The sequence below is a fragment of the Rhinatrema bivittatum genome, chromosome 1 (assembly GCF_901001135.1).
Source record: "Rhinatrema bivittatum chromosome 1, aRhiBiv1.1, whole genome shotgun sequence".
NCBI lineage: Eukaryota > Metazoa > Chordata > Amphibia > Gymnophiona > Rhinatrematidae > Rhinatrema > Rhinatrema bivittatum.
In genome coordinates, this window is record NC_042615.1 from 216,380,892 (window position 1) to 216,396,777 (window position 15,886).

Sequence of the window (15,886 nt, forward strand, 5' to 3'; positions counted from 1 at the left end):
CGGAAGTTTTGGCCAGCTTGGGGGGGTCAGGAGGCCCCTCCAAGCTGGCCAAAAGTTCCGGTTGGGTCCAACGGGGGTCCCGGAGCGGAAGAGCACGTGACGCCGACGTCACGCCGGCGTGTGTGACGTCGGCGTCACATCAGGTTTGGGTGGACCCTTGGACACTGTGGCAGCTGACCATGCCTACGGGGGAAGTCCTGTGAGGGGCCACAGGTCAGGCTCAGCTCTGGACACACAAACACAGATCTTTCTTTATTTAGACAGTTTGAGAAGCCACCAGAGGTGGCAGTAGTGAGTAGAAGATGTAACCTGGCTGGGCTAGTATTCCCCAGGGTGCTGGAACAACGGTTCCTCCGGTAGCAGTGCTGTAGTGGAGAACTTAGAAAATGAGTACAATAGAACATTCACAGAGTCCCAAATATGGAGATGCCCAGAGATAGGGAGAGCTGGCCCTTGAGGAGCGAGTACCAGATCCCTGGAGGTAGAGAGATTTGTTGGCAAAGTACTCACACAGCGGTTCCACGTAAGAGATGGCACTGGTGCTGGAACGGGGGCAGGCCCTCGAGGAGCGAGTACCTGGTTCCAGGGAGACAGCTCTGAGGAGAAGATGATAGTAGTACTCACTGATGGTATCTGTAGTGAATTCTTCCAAGAAGAAGAGGAGGTAGATGCAGGCAGAGAGTCAGGGAACATAGGCCCTCGAGGAGCGAGTACCGGTTACCTGATAGCGACCTGAAAGAAGCAAAAGAGGCCCCCGAGGAGCGGGTACCCTGTTAGCAGAAAGAGTCCAATGGAAGTTGGAAAGGCAGAGTAGCTGGGTACGGAGAGCGAATCCCATCCGTAAGAATCCCCTTGCTAACTCAACGGCTAGCAATAAACTGTAGGCTTAAATATCTGGGCAGCGTGTCGTCATCACAGGGGGACACCCCTGAGAAATGCGCCAATAAGGAAATAAGAATGAGGGCTGTGCGGTGCGCGCACCCTAAGGTATCTGTAGAACATGGCGGGAGGCAGCACCCAAGCCGGTCTGAGGACGCCGGAAATGACGGCAGGCGGATGCTGCGGCAGCCAGGCGTCCGTGAAGAGAGAAGGAGCCGCAAAAAAGGAAAGGTAGGCGGAGTAAAGCCGTCGAGAAGTGACGGTCACAACACTTTTAGAGACAAATCCTTGATAGACATCTGCTTCAGAGGTTCACAATTGAGGGATGGGGGATGGGGCAACAAGGCTCCGAAAACCAAATTACGTTCCCACTGAAGAACTACTGGTCTTAAGGGAGGTCACAATCTCTTAACCCCACGAAGAAAGTGAACATTGTCAGGACTAGAAACCACCGAGATACCTCACATCTTACATCTATAACAGGAAATAGCTTCAAAATGACCTTCAGTGAATTCAATGCCAAACCTTTATGAATACCTCATTGGAGAAAGGATAAAAAGACAGAAATAGCCTGCTAAGGAGAAATTAACACTCCTTGCAAAATACCTCAAATATCCATCACACTGGGATATATGCCACAGGACTGACTCTCTTACAAGCGTTCAACAGTGGAAATTATGGACCAGGAATAGCCTTTCCATCACAAATATGACCTCTCAAGAGCCAAGCTGTAAATAGAAAGGAAGAAGGATCAACCATGATGACTGAACCCTAAAACAGGAGACCTCTGGTCTCTGAAATCCTCAGTCTATTTGCAGTCTTACTAGATCTGCGTACCAAGGTCTCCTCAGTCAGTTCAGAGCCACCAAAACCCTCTGAAATAGTCCCTTCTCCAACCTTCTCAATGATCTCTCTATTAAGGGCCATGGCAGGAACACATACAGCAAAATGTCTCTTGGCTAAAGTTGGGCTAGAGCATCTATACCTTCAGATCAAACTTCCCTGAACTGACAAGACTTGGCGGATACTGACATTCCTGTGGGTCACCAAGAGATCCACTTGAGGAAGACCTCAATGGGCCAAAATCATATAAAATACAGCATGACTGATTTCCCACTATCCTGGATCCAAAAGGTTTCTACTCAGGAAATCTTATTTATTTATTTATATGTATTTATTAATTGCCTTACTGTTAAAATCACCCAAAGCGATGTATAACAAAATGAAATACATAAAATATAAAAACATAATAAAAATAAAATATAAATTACCATTTCAAACAAATCTTCCAAATCCAGCCCAATCGCTCCATTAATAATCACATCTAATCATGTTCCCTAATACTGATAAACAATTACTACATAGGGTTGTTTTTTAATCCAAGTGTTTCAATTAAAAGTTGTACACATCATCCAGGTTATAAATTTCTCTCTGGAACAGCTTTAACTCCATCTCTGCCCTTATATCAACAAGAAGACTGTTCCATAAAGGTGGAACAGAGGCTGAGAAAGACTTATCAAATAGTTTCAAATGGCAGAACGTTTTTGGTGGCGCCAATTGTACTAGATGTTTACCCACAGAACGCAAATTTTTTGTTGCTTCATACCATTTTAGACAATTTTCCAAATGAGGTGAACCATTTTTCCTCTGAGTTTTAAAAGCCAAAATCAAACATCTGAATTTACATCTAGCTTCAACTGACAACCAATGCAATTGCATTAGCAGAGGCAATGCCGGTTTCCTTCTTGGGTTATCTGTCACAATCCTAGCTGCCACATTTTGAATCAATTGTATTTTCCTACTAATTTTATTAGGTAACCCCATATAAATGGAGTTACAGTACTCAATTTGATTCAAAATTAAAGCATACACCACTGCCTGCAATGCCTGCAAATCCAAATAAGGTTTCAGCTGCTTTACCATTTTCAATTTCCAATAGGTATTTCTGACAACCTGTGCTATCTGCTTCTCCAACATCAATTTTTCATCCAATATAACCCCTAATGATCTCACCTCCTCTTTATACACCAATTCTACATTGCCTAATTTGGGCCAATCCTCAATTCCTCCCCTTCCCAACTACAAAAGTTTTGTCTTAGAACTATTTAAAATCAACTGATTCTCCATCAACCAATCCTTAATCCCCTATAAACATTCATTCACCCGTTTCATAGCATCCTTCTGGTTGCAACCTAGACTGGCAACAATTCTGAATATCATCTGCAAAAGTATATGCATTAAATCCAAATGATCTTATAATTTTCCCTAATGGTGACAGAAAGACATTAAAAAGCAACAGGGAAAGGGAAGAACCTTGTGACACCCCCCAACTCCATAGTTTTCCACATTGACCATTTTCCTTGAAAAAAAAAAAAAAGACACCTTGCAATCTGTCCTTTAATTAATCTTCTAACCATTTCAAAACCACTCTACCCATCACCAATTCCTTATATCTCTGCAATAAAACAGAGAGATCAACTAAGTCAAATGCACTCGACAAGTCTAATAAGAGTAACATAATTGTCTCCCCTTTATCAATACCCAATAACAACTCATCCATCATTGATCACATTAAAGTTTTTGTACTACAATTTTTTCTAAAACCCTCCTACACATCAAACAAGTTATTTTGCTCTAACAAATTTGATAATTATTTTGTCACTACATGCTCTAAAAGCTTTGCTATATATGCCAAATTTGAAACCAGCCTATAACCAATACATTCACATGACTCATTTTTCAACATAGAAAAAACAACTGCTTGTTTAAACCTACTACAGGCCCACCCCTTCTCAAGTGACCTATTCACAACCACTTCAATACCTTGTCCGATATCCCCTGAATTAACCAGGAGGGGCAAGGTTCCCTGGTTTTACCCGTGCCACTATCTATGTTAATTCACATAGTGAGACCTCTTCAAAAACCTCTATCATATCAACCTTTTCTTGATACTCCCCATTCCCCCACAATAACTGATACCCTGAACATTCTGCTGTCCTGATATATGTGCTGCTGCAAGCTGAGGTTCTTTTCTGCCAATGAAAGAGGTGAGTTGTTTCTTCTTATACTCCAAGACTCTGAATGCCCCCTTGTTTGTTCATGTATAATATTGTGATCACATTGTCGGAGAGCACTATTCCCCTTTACACTATTCACTGCCTTCCCCTTTACTAAGGGAGGAAACTGTAACAGAGCTAGTCTTGTCTCCTTGGTTTCAGCCTGTTGATGGACCAGGAATCTTCCTCCTGAGACTAGTTTTGAGCTACCTGATCCATACAACCTGAGAGGATCACATCCATGGGGAGAAATATCCATGAGGGAGGTTCCACAGTCACGCTCTTTAACAATTTCTGGGGTGAGGTGTCCCTCACTGCAGTAGTATCATGAAGTCGGCACTCCAAATTTAAAATTGGTGTGACCAATGGGAGAGTTGCACAGGCTGCAGGGGGACACATGTGAGCTCTGGCCCAGGGAATGAGATCCAAGGTGACAGCCATTGTCCTGAGCAGCTGCAACTACTCTGGAACTCTGGAAGCACTTTGAAGGCAGAATATCTGTGTTTGACCTACAATCTTGGTAACTCACTCATGAGTCAAATAAGCATGTCTATGTTTGCACTGAATTGAATCCCCAGATTTACCAGAGATTGAAAGGAGAGAAGATTGAACTCTGCAAAATCAATCATTTATCCCAGACTTTCTAACAGCTGGACAACTCTTTCGGAGGTTCTGATACCTTCTTGAAAAAATTTGGACCTTATGAGCCAATCGTCCAGACCGGGGTGAACCATAATTCCTTTTTTCCTCAGCAAGCAACTACTACCACCATTAACTTGGTAAAAGATCTTGGGAGTTGTGACTAACCCAAAGGAAAGAGCTCTGAGCTGAAAGTGTTGGTTGAGGATACAAAGATGCAGAAATCTCTGATGGTCTTCCCTTAATCAGGATGTGTAAGGACACCTCTGGCAGAGCCAGAAAAGTGAGAAATTCTCCTTCCCATACTACAACAAGAATCAACCAAAGAGTCTCCATTTTGAAATGGGAGACATCAAGGCTGTTTGCCCACTTTCATATTGAGAATTAGTCTGTAAGACCTATCTTTCTTTGGAACTACAAAATAGATGGAATAGTGTCCTAGATCTTGAGTTTCTAGAGTAAGTGGAACCTCCCACTGCCTGTAATTGCTGTAATCTCTGAAGCATGGTTTGCACAGCCACCCTTTGTGATAACCAAGGTGCAAGGAGAAACCATAAAGGAATTGGGGATCAAAGCAGCTAAAACTCTAGAGCATGGCCATGCTGAATAAACTCCATAACCCATTGAGCTGAAGTTATGTGGGTCCACTCCTGGTAGAACTGCTGTAGGTGGCTGCTTACAGACTGCATCAGAAAATGAACCTACTTGATTTCATTGGGAAGCTCTAGCCAAAGAGGTGGCTGTAGAGTCCAGCCTTGCTTCCTTAAGCCACAAAAGGACTGATTCTTGCCCCCAAATCGAAAGGATTGAGAAGCAGACTGTGTGCCTGGTTTACACCTCCTAGTATTACAATATTGAGCCCAGCCTCTGCTTGGCTGATAAAAGGCACATACCCTTACCTTCTAGAAGACTATAAGGCTTAAAGATCTTTCAAATCCATCACCATTTGAGTTAGTTCCTCGCTGAAGAGTAGTTTTCCCTTGAAAGGAAGTTTACAAAGATAAGACTTTGAACAATAATTTGCTATCCAATGCCTTAGCCACAAATCTCCTAGCAGAAACCAATGAAGCAATTGAGTAAGATGAAATGCTGATAAAATCATAGAAGGCATCTGCAACAAAGGCTGCAAGTGACTCCAGGCAGTCAGCCTCATCCCCTTTGGGAAGTTGTTGGACCCAGTGCAAAAGAGCTTGAGCCGTCTTGCCATCACAAATTGCTAACTCTACTGAAAATGCAGAAGACCTCCAGGGAGAATTCCCTTGAGGGAGTAGAGCCTGAAGGAACAGGAGCTTCAGAGATTCCATCTAAACATGGGGGCCATATGTTCTAAGGGACCTGCAGCTAAAATAGTGAAGGTTTCCACCAAAAATGCTGACTCCACAGACCCCAGTGCCTTGATTCCTGAGCAAAGCTGGCCCTGCTGATATAGAAACTGAGGGATTACAACTCTCTCCGGGCACTCCTCCAGATTTGAGGCAAACCACACATAAAATCCTCAAAGAGGAAGATGAGTACTTGCAGCCACAAGCTGAGCACTGGTGGCCCTTCTCCTTCAGGAGTGTGAGCAGTCAAATTAGTTTGGCACTGAAGGAGCTCGCTCAAAAAACTTAGAGGAGCTTATCCCAAATGCCAGAAACACTGTTTGCACAAAAAGAGCCTGAAGCTATTCTGGAGTTGCTTTCCTGTTTTTGTTTTGTAAATTAATCTTTAAAGATAAAGAAGACAGGAGGAGAAAAGAGGGGGAGGGAGACTCAAAGGATTCTCAATTTTTTTTTTTAAATTACATCTGTCAACTCAAATCCCTCAGGCTCAACCAAACCCCCTCTGGAGCTGGGAACCGTCTGAAAGGGCACATTACCTTGGTATTAGAAAACCAGGAGCCTGGCTTTAGGACTCCAAAGAATCTGCTGCCTTCATTCAACCTCAAGGGCTAGGCAGGCTTGTCAGAAAAAAAAAGTCCAACAGCACCACCAGAATGTCCTACTGGAGGTAGAGAATACTGAGCAATTTTCTTGACTGCATCACATTTTAATAGCTGTGATGACATCACAGAGATAGCTGTGCTCTCTACCTGCATCTGCTGATAGGGAGGAAAAACCCACTAGTCTGGATAGCAGGATGAGGACGAAGCTAAGGTTTTTCATAACAGGGTGAGGTTTTACGCGCATCTCTTGCCTAAGGTAGTGCTGAACTTCTATCTTAACCATTTTTTTTTGTCCTTACAACATATTTCTCCAAGCATCATGCTTGCAAAGGTGAACAAGCTTTGCACAACATGTATTGCAAAAGCCTTAGTGTTCTGTCTAGAGCAGACTAAAGCACCTGGAAAGTCCACCCAGTTTCTTATTTCTTTTGGCCCCAACAATCTTGGTACGGCCATTGCCAAGTGCACCCTTTCTAACTGGATAGCAGATTGCATCTCTCTCTATTATGCCCAGGTAGGTTTGACTCTAAATGGGCATATGAAGGCTCATAGTATTACAGCCACGGAGGCATTGTTTGCTCACCTGAGACTGGCCTCCATGGAAGAGATGTGCAAATCTGCAACATGGAACTCAGTTCATACATTCACATCTCATTATTGTTTAGATAAAGATTCCTGGCAAAACAGTAGATGTGATCAATCTGTTCTGTGGAGTCTATTTGAGTTCTAAAATCCAACTCTATTCCCTCAAGGGTTTTGTTTTTGGTTTTTTTTTTAAAGAGAAAATAACAAAAATGGCTTGCTGCCACCAAATTAGTTTTGCCTGTTGACATATTTTTCTACTTATCGTTTTCCCTTTTTTCATTGAGGCAGCCTGTGGGGTTAGGGATTCCCCACCTGTGAAAGCTTCACATCCTGCTTGTGCTCAGAGAAAGCAAAAGTTGCTTACCTGTAACAGGTATTCTCAGAGGACAGTACGGTGCAAGTCTAGAGCCCACCTGGGACTCCTTGAAGTTGGTATAATAAGAACTGAGGGGGGCCTCACACAATGTTCTTGATCTGTCACTCTAGCTTGCTATGAGCTCCTGTTCCTGCTCTGCAACCTGCTGGATTCCCAGGTAGTTCTTAGCCTGTCCTTGGCCCGACCGTGCCTGAGGCTCAGCCCATCTCTGAGTCCACAAGTACCTGAAAGGTAGGAACCTGACAATGCTGTTCTCAAATGACGTCACTTTAGCTACAAGGACTTCATTACTTGCTTGTCCTCTGGGAAACCTTGATTTTTGGCATTCTGTATGGTCTCTCAACAGATGTCTGATCTTTCAGTGTAACGAGTTTTGTAACTATACTATAATTTGAGGGAATTTCCCATGACTCGTATGTAATATCTATTTTTCTCAGTCAGATTTTTCTGTTCCTTCAATCTTTTAAGATGCTTTTAATAGAAATCCTGGAAAACTGAGCTATTTACATTATACTCTTCTCTGAAACGACATACTATGATTTACGGATTTTCATGACTTGACAAGTTTATCATGCTCAAATGACAACTTCCCTCCAAATGTTTCATAATAAATGTAGAGCCTAAGCAGATATTGTAGATATAAATATATGCATTTTACAATAGCTTGTGTTCTGGGGCTAAACCATGAAGAACAGATAAGTGTCATAATCCACCGGGTATGTGTAATCTCATTACCAAAATAGGATGTTTGGTTAGGAAAGCATATATGTTCATCTCATCAGCAAGCTACCAATAAGGTTGCCCCAATTCTCCAAGCCCATCTAGAAGAATGGTTAAAATTAAGATAAGCAAACTTGACTCCAACTCACTGTCTTTTTAGAAGGAACATCAATGCGAAAAAATTAAAGCCACTTGAAATATACATGTAGAATACGCCTAGTGACAAGACTTTTTCATGTTTTCCTCAACTGGAAATTAACAAATGAACCAAATCAACGGCAATTCTACCTAGGTCTGCTTTAATTGTTTTTAAATATGATTTACATAGAAGGTTTGTGCCTCTTCTTCTCTATATTAGACCTCAGTTATTTTCACGCTGTAATTTCTGAAAAGCAATGAGGACTGTTTATGGCCACTGTACAAATTCCTTTAAAGTATAGCCACTAAATGTCCTTTAGTTTAAAATCCCTGTTTTACATCAAATCATGAGATCTTTGTTTAAGAGAGCTTTTTTTTTTTTTCTTTTAGAAAAATCTGTATGAAACTTAGGCATTGCATCTGGCCCACAATCTTCCTATGAAACAACATATTTCTCCTGAAGTCAAATCTTCATGCCACAAACTGCATTTATTGAAGAATTTAAAACCACTACCACACTATCAGGACTTTTGCACAGTCTTGCAGTATCTCAAACTGAATGCTTTGGATTATTGTAATTCACTATATCTAGTACATTACATCCGCTTCAGGTCATTCAAAACACGGCCACTAGAATACTCACTGGTACCAGATGCAAAGATCAAATTATGCCAGTTCTTAGCAACCTACATTGGTTACCAATTGCCTCACAAATTCAATAAAAAGTGTTTGTTCTCATTTACAACTAACTCAATTATCATTCCTCAAAATGGCTTGATTCCACATTACGCCTTTACAAACCATCAAGGCAGTTAAGATCTGGAAATAAAAATGTACTGGATGTTCCAACACTAAAACTTGAGACCAGAAACTGGGCCATACTTATGGAACAGCTTACCAGAGTTTCCCTGAGCCTTACCTATCATGAAATCATTCAAAAAGGCTTTAAAAACTCATCTTTTCATGCTTGCCTTTAAAGACTCTGGGATTGCAGTATTGTAAATGATTAACGTTTAACAATTTATTTTAAATTTTATTTTGTTCTTGTTTTTTTGGTAATTTTGTTTTATTTCTTATGCATGTGATGTTTGTAAACTACCATGAAAATTTCCTATTGAAATGTGTGGTTTAAAAACTTTTTTTTAAGGCTTCATAGTTAGATTATACTGACCTTCATGTTTCATGGTCACCCAGCTCAATAAATAGTTGCTGGTTTGTTGAAGTAGGACATTGTTGTCTCCCTCATATGTGCAGTTTGGGTCATTGTCATTTCGGATTTCTCCTAAACGATTCACTTGAATAAAAATGATAATCAACATTCAGCAAGTACTATCTTACAACTGTACCAAATGCTGTATGCAAAGGAAGACAATGTAATCTGTTCTTATCAACTGTATTTTGCTAAATGCAGTTATTAAAATGGTTTATATGTAGGAACCTTCTTTTTCACTTTTTATTTTTTTCTGCCTGGGAATTTCAATGTTATAACAAAACAAATCATTGGAAAAATGACCGTGTTATAATATACAGGAGAAAAAAATCAGTGGAAAGTCATTTATCCACCAATTTTCCTACTCATATATCTCTATCAAATTAGGAAAAAAATATAAGTGAGTTTGATAAAAGAACTCCAGTGTGATTAGAAACTTCAACACAATCTGGCAGCCTCAATACTGGGAGAATGATATCCCTCCACTTTCATCAGCATTGGCTCTCAGTCCAGATCTGCTTCTTGGGATTCACCACAGTAGATTAAAAAAAAAAAAATCTGCTTTGCCTAAAAAAGTAACCTTAGTAGTTCAGAAAGCCATCAATTTTAAATATATCATTTGGCCTAATTTATATATTATCTACCAAACTATTTTGCTGGTTTTCTTTTAACTAATTTTGTCTGAGGCATGATATTATCCCAGTTTGACCTAAGCTCTGTAGCTCAAATTGTTCTAGTATAATGTGCAGCATAGCTGAATGAAAAGGCACTTTCAATTGCAATATTCTGCATGATGTATATTACATTTCATATCTACATAAAAAGTCCAATTTCACAACAGAATGCAATTTAAATTCATCTGTCCTGTGCTTTAGCTGCAGTGCTCTGCATGTTAGTACAGGAAATGTTTGTTTCAATCTCCTGTCATCAGAGCTTGCTAGGTTGGAACATTTTTGAGTTGACAAGCTCATGCCTTCTGGAAAGAGGAGTTACTTGGCTGTAACAGTGGTTCTCTGAAAGCAGTATATCAGTCCTCACCTATGGGTGATGTCATCTGATGGATCTCGGCATAGAACTTAGATCTCAAAGTTTTGAGCATGCTCTACTGAGCATATGCAGACCCAGGCACCTCCGTGCCTCCCAGGCAGGGCCCCTCAGTCCACGATAAAGCTAAGATTTGGAGAAACAAACTCCTAGGGGAGGCAGGAGAGTGTCTTGAGGATTGACTTCCTGCTGACCATTGGAGAACTAGTATTTGAAGATTAGCAACAGATTACCTGTACAGATTGATGGTGTTAGTCAGTAACTAGCAATGTGCATAGAATTAATGCACTCTGGAAAAACTTTAAAGAAGCTGAAAAAAGCACCCCACCTGCCAAGTGACCACTAACAAAAACCTGATCTCCCAGGTCAGATATTATGATATCAAGAATGCTGAGGCATGAAAGCGCTACCAACCATTGGGAGCACAGTGCTGAGTTTCCATGACACAGTGAAAGGCTCAACAGGGAGCTTCGACTAAAGCCCACAGAACATAAAATACAAGCAAGGCCGTCTTAACAGATTTATTCAGAACATGATGGGATAAACATCAATTTCACCCAAATGAAAGTGAATTGCTTCGGTCAGCTAATTAACCCATGAAAACGCAGATGGCATTTTAATAGGAGTTGGGCAAAGCAGATGCCATTTTAATAGGAGTTGGGCAAAACAGAGAAAAGGTTCGTGAACTTTTTCTCAAAGCGGTACATTAAGACTATTTCTTTTCACATCATGGAAAACCCTTCTGAATGCCAGAGGAACAGGAGATATAAAAACAAAAGATTTGCCATACTGGGTCAGACTAAAGGTCCATCGAGTCCAGTATCTGTTGCGAAAGTCGGCCGCACAGGACAGCAGCCAGTCTCCCCCACCTACCGGCACGGCCGACTCCGCCACCTTGGGCCGAGGAGCTTTGCTTCAGCCGGCGGCCGCGGGTGGCGAGACGCACCGCGGCCTTCCCCCAGGGACGCCGCGCCAACGGCGTATGCAGGACGGCACGCCGCTGGTTCCTGCTCTGGCCTTCCTCCTGACCCCCGGCTTCCCAGGCGTGCGTGCGTGTCACCTGACCCCATTTCAGGGGTCACCTCGGGAGGGGCTCAGACTCCTCAAGCCTGCAACTATTTAAGGCAAGGCCTGCTTCTCAGGCCTTGCCTTGGCTACTCCTGGCTCCAGTTCCTGTTTGGATTCTCTGTCGTCTGATTTCCTGGTTCCTGTTTCTGTCTTCTCTATGCCAAGACCCTTGCCTGCCTGACTGTGAGTGTTCCACCTGCCTGAGGCCCCACGTAAGTCCAGCTGGCCCCGGTACCCAAGGGCTCAGCCCACTGGGAACGAGAGCTGGTAGTGGTGAAGGTCCTGCGGGGTCTCCTACAGCTTCGCCTGCCGTCAGAAGGGCCCTCTGGGGCTCCTCCCCATTGGCGCCCTATTCTCCTGGCCCAAGGGTCCACTCCCGTAATCGTATCCTGTTTCCAACAGTGGCCAATCTAGGTCATAAGTACCTGGGAGGATCCCAAAAGGTCGATAGATTCCAAGCTGCTTATCCCAGGGAAAAGCAGTGGATTTCCCCAAGCCCATCTTAATAATGATTTATTTATTTACTTAAATTTTGTAAGATGCCTATCAACTTTTCTCAGCAGTTCCAGGGTAATATTCATAATCATATGGACTTTTCTTCCAAGAACTTGTCCAAACCTTTTTTAAACCCAGCTACACTAACAGTTTTCACCTTATCCTCCAGCAACAAATTCCAGAGTTTAATTATGCATTCAGTAAAAAAATATTTTCTCCAATTTGTCTTAAATGCATCACATATAGTGATACAGAGGCATTATGATATTTGTTGTATTCTCCATTCCTTTCCTAATAAATCCTATTTTCTATTTGCTTTCTTGGCTGCCACTGCACACGGAGCAGAAAATTTCAATATATTATCCACGATGATGCCTAGATCCTTTTCTGGGTGGTGATTCCCAATGTGGAACCTTGCATTGTACAGCTATAATTTGGGTTGCTTTTCTTTACATGCATCACTTTGCATTTGTTGACATTAAGTATCATCCATTTAGAAGCCCAATCTTGCAAAGTTCTCTTGCAATCTCTCACAATCCTCTTGTGATTTAACAACTTTGAATAATTTTGTATCATCAGCAAATTTGATCACTTCACTTGTCGTTCCCATCTCTAGGTCATTTATACTTATGTTAAAAAGCAATGGTCCCAGTACAGATACCTGGGGCACTCCACTACCTCACCTTTCTCTATTGAAAACAAATTGACCATTTAACCCTGATCTTGGTTTTCTATCTTTTAACCAGTTCTCAAGCTACAATAAAACATTGCCTTCTATCCCATGATTTTTTTAATTTCCTGAAGAGTCTCTGAGGAGGTACTTTGTCATGCAGTTTCTGAAAATCCAGATACATTATAGCAGCAAATAGATAGATTCTGAGGCAGCAAGGAATAAAGAAGCTGTCCCTAAGCTGTAGAAAACAGTGTTGGGCAATTCCCCAACCATACTAACTCTTTAAAAAGGTGATAGAACAACTTTTAAACTAGAACAAGATGGACAGCCAAAGGTCGCTCAGCAGTACATGGTTTGGAGGGAAATATCTTCAAAGGATACGAATGAAAACAGGAGAGTAAGGGAATCCCAATAAAAACAAAAGTAGTTCATGTGTCTAGAAGTAAAGAACCACCTGAGTTAAAAGATCCCAAATTATCCCTGTCAACTGAAAAGCAGGCTGTTAATACAAACAAAAGCATACCTTGAAATGTCTGTATGCCAATGCCAGAAGTCTAAGAAGTAAGATGGGAGAGTTAGAGTGTATAGCACTGAAGGGAAGACATAACTGGCATCTCAGAGACCAGCTGGAAAGAGGACAAGCAATAGGGCAATGCTATACCAGGCTATAAATTAGATTGCAATGATAGGGTGGATCAACCGGGGGCAGGGTGATGTTTTATGCTCGGGATGGTATAGAGTCCAACAAGATAAAGATCCTGCAAGATATTAAATGCACAGTAGAATTTTTATGGGTTGAAATCTCATATGTGTTGGGAAAGAGTATAGTGTTAGGAGTATACTATCTTCCACCTGGCTAAAATAAGATGGACGTTGAAATGCTAAGATAAATAAGGGAAGCTAACCAATTTGGAAATGCAGTAATGGGATGTTACATTTACCCCATATTGACTGGGTAAATGTAACATCAGGACATGGTAGAGAGGTAAAGTTCCTGAACGGAATAAATTATGGTCTGTAGGAGACAAGGAGAGTCCAAGGCAAGCTGGAGTCAAGGCAGGCAGCAGGAAGGCACAGTAACAGGAGCAGAGCTAAGGTCAGAGCCAGGAGATAGATCGGATGTAGTCCAGATGATGCAGGGGTCAATACCAGAGAATCAGTCCAAGCGTAGTCCAGGCGATGCAAGGGGCAATACCAAAGAATCAGTCCGAGGAAACGAGGAGCAGACAAGAGAACACACAGGAACAGGAGACAGGAACGACGACAGGAACAGGAACCAGGAACGAGCAACGAGTACACAAGCAATCGTGGAGGCCTGTTGCCAAGGCAGGGAACAAGTGGCTGGGCCCTGCCTTTTATACAGATGCCTAGTGATATCATCATACGGAGCCGCGGGTCACTTTCCTGCCATGGCCCCTTTAAAAGAGCGCAAGTAGCGCGTGCATGTGCCTAAACCAGAGCCCAGAGGAAGCCAGGCGGCGGCATCACTCCGCAGCCCATGCAGGGAACCTGGCGGGCGCCAGGAGGAACCACGCAGGAGTCAGAAGAGGAAGAGGTGGCTGCAGGTGCTCGGGGACAGAGGCAGCTGCCCACCACCGCAAGCGAAGCTGAGCTCCTGGGGTGAGTAGGCCCAGGCGTGGGCCTAGCACAGCCGGGATGCGTAACACTGGCTTGGTTAAAAGGCAAAGTAAAAGAGGCTATTTTAGCCAAAATACTTCCTTAAAAAATTGGAAGGATCCATCTGAAGAAAACAGGAAAAAGCATAAGCATTGGCAAGTTAAATTTAAAACGTTGATGAGACAGGCTAAGAGAATTTGAAAAGAAGCTGGCTGCAGAGGCAAAACCTCATAATAACACCTTTTAAAAATATATCCAAAGCAGGAAGACTGTCAGGAAGTTGGTTGGACCGTTAGATGATAGAGGAGTTTCAGAGGTACTTAAGAAGAAGGCCATTGCGGAAAAACTAAATAAATTCTTTGCTTCGGCATTTACAAATGATGTTGGGGAGATGCTTGTTTCAAAGACAGTTTTCAAGGGTGATGATTTGGATAAACTAAACCACATCATATTGAAGATGTAGTAGGCCAAATTGACAAACTGGGCTTTGTGGAATGGACCCAATGCCTCCACGGAATGGAATGGTCCTCGGGGAATAGACCCGATGCCTTCACACAATTGAATGCAATGGGCCTTGGGAAATGGGCCCAATGCCTCCATGGAATGGAATGGAAAGGGCCTCAGGGAATGGACCAGATGCCTCAATGGAATAGGTGTGCTTTGGCTTCAACGGCACGCTCGAGGGTGCCCATGGTGCTTGATGGTGTCAGATGATGTATGGTACAGATGCTGGACAGTACCCAGCACTACTGAGCTCCATGTCCCTCGATGGTGTGGCCCAGTGTTGATTCTCCAGCCTCTTATCTCAGGAGATGGCACCATCAGTGCATCAGCAGTGTTGATTGCCCATACTTAGTCTCTCTCACTCCTCTTTGAAGACTGCCCTGTCAGGGTATGGTGGCAGGCTGGAGGGGAGGTTATATTATCCAGGGCACCAGAGGTGATGATTAACTTGGCTCCTTGAGACCAGTGCGTTTCTCAGGAGTGTGAGGGAGAAGAGCTCTCCTCCCCACGAGAACATTCCTTCATTCTATGCCCGCGCTGTGCAGGATAAGGTGATGGTGGTGGGGGGGAGGGGGGTGGATGAACCAGGATCCTTTGCTTTCTGGGACTCAATTGATGCCCAGTGGTCAGACTGATTTTCATGGAGTTCCTGCCTGGATGAGAACTCAGACAAGTCCCTGGCCCACAGGCCTAGCCTGACCACCCAGGGACCCTGCAAACTGCAGATCTCATGAGGCACAGACAAAGGTAAAAAAAATGACATGATGGCAAAGAGAGAGAATGAAATGTATAACTGCTGGGAAGCATAATTTATTAACATAAAATTACGGTAAGTTCAACCAAACTGTGCTGGGCACTAGGTCCACATGCCATGCGGTCGACAGAAGAAAAGGAATTAAAAACAAAAAAAACAAACTGAAATACACAAAAATGACCTAAAGACAGATGAGGGAAAAAC

At 42.7% G+C, this 15,886-nt stretch overlaps 1 protein-coding gene across 2 annotated transcripts in view; it reads right to left on the reverse strand.

The window, feature by feature from the left end:
• The window catches only part of ACOX3 (acyl-CoA oxidase 3, pristanoyl), a 255,408-nt gene that overhangs the window by 108,009 nt on the left and 131,513 nt on the right, over positions 1-15,886 (reverse strand). For both annotated transcript variants that reach the window (XM_029591761.1, XM_029591769.1), the window contains exon 12: positions 9,489-9,611. In XM_029591761.1, coding sequence (XP_029447621.1) covers positions 9,489-9,611 — 123 coding nt within the window. The remainder of the gene's footprint in view (positions 1-9,488; positions 9,612-15,886) is intronic.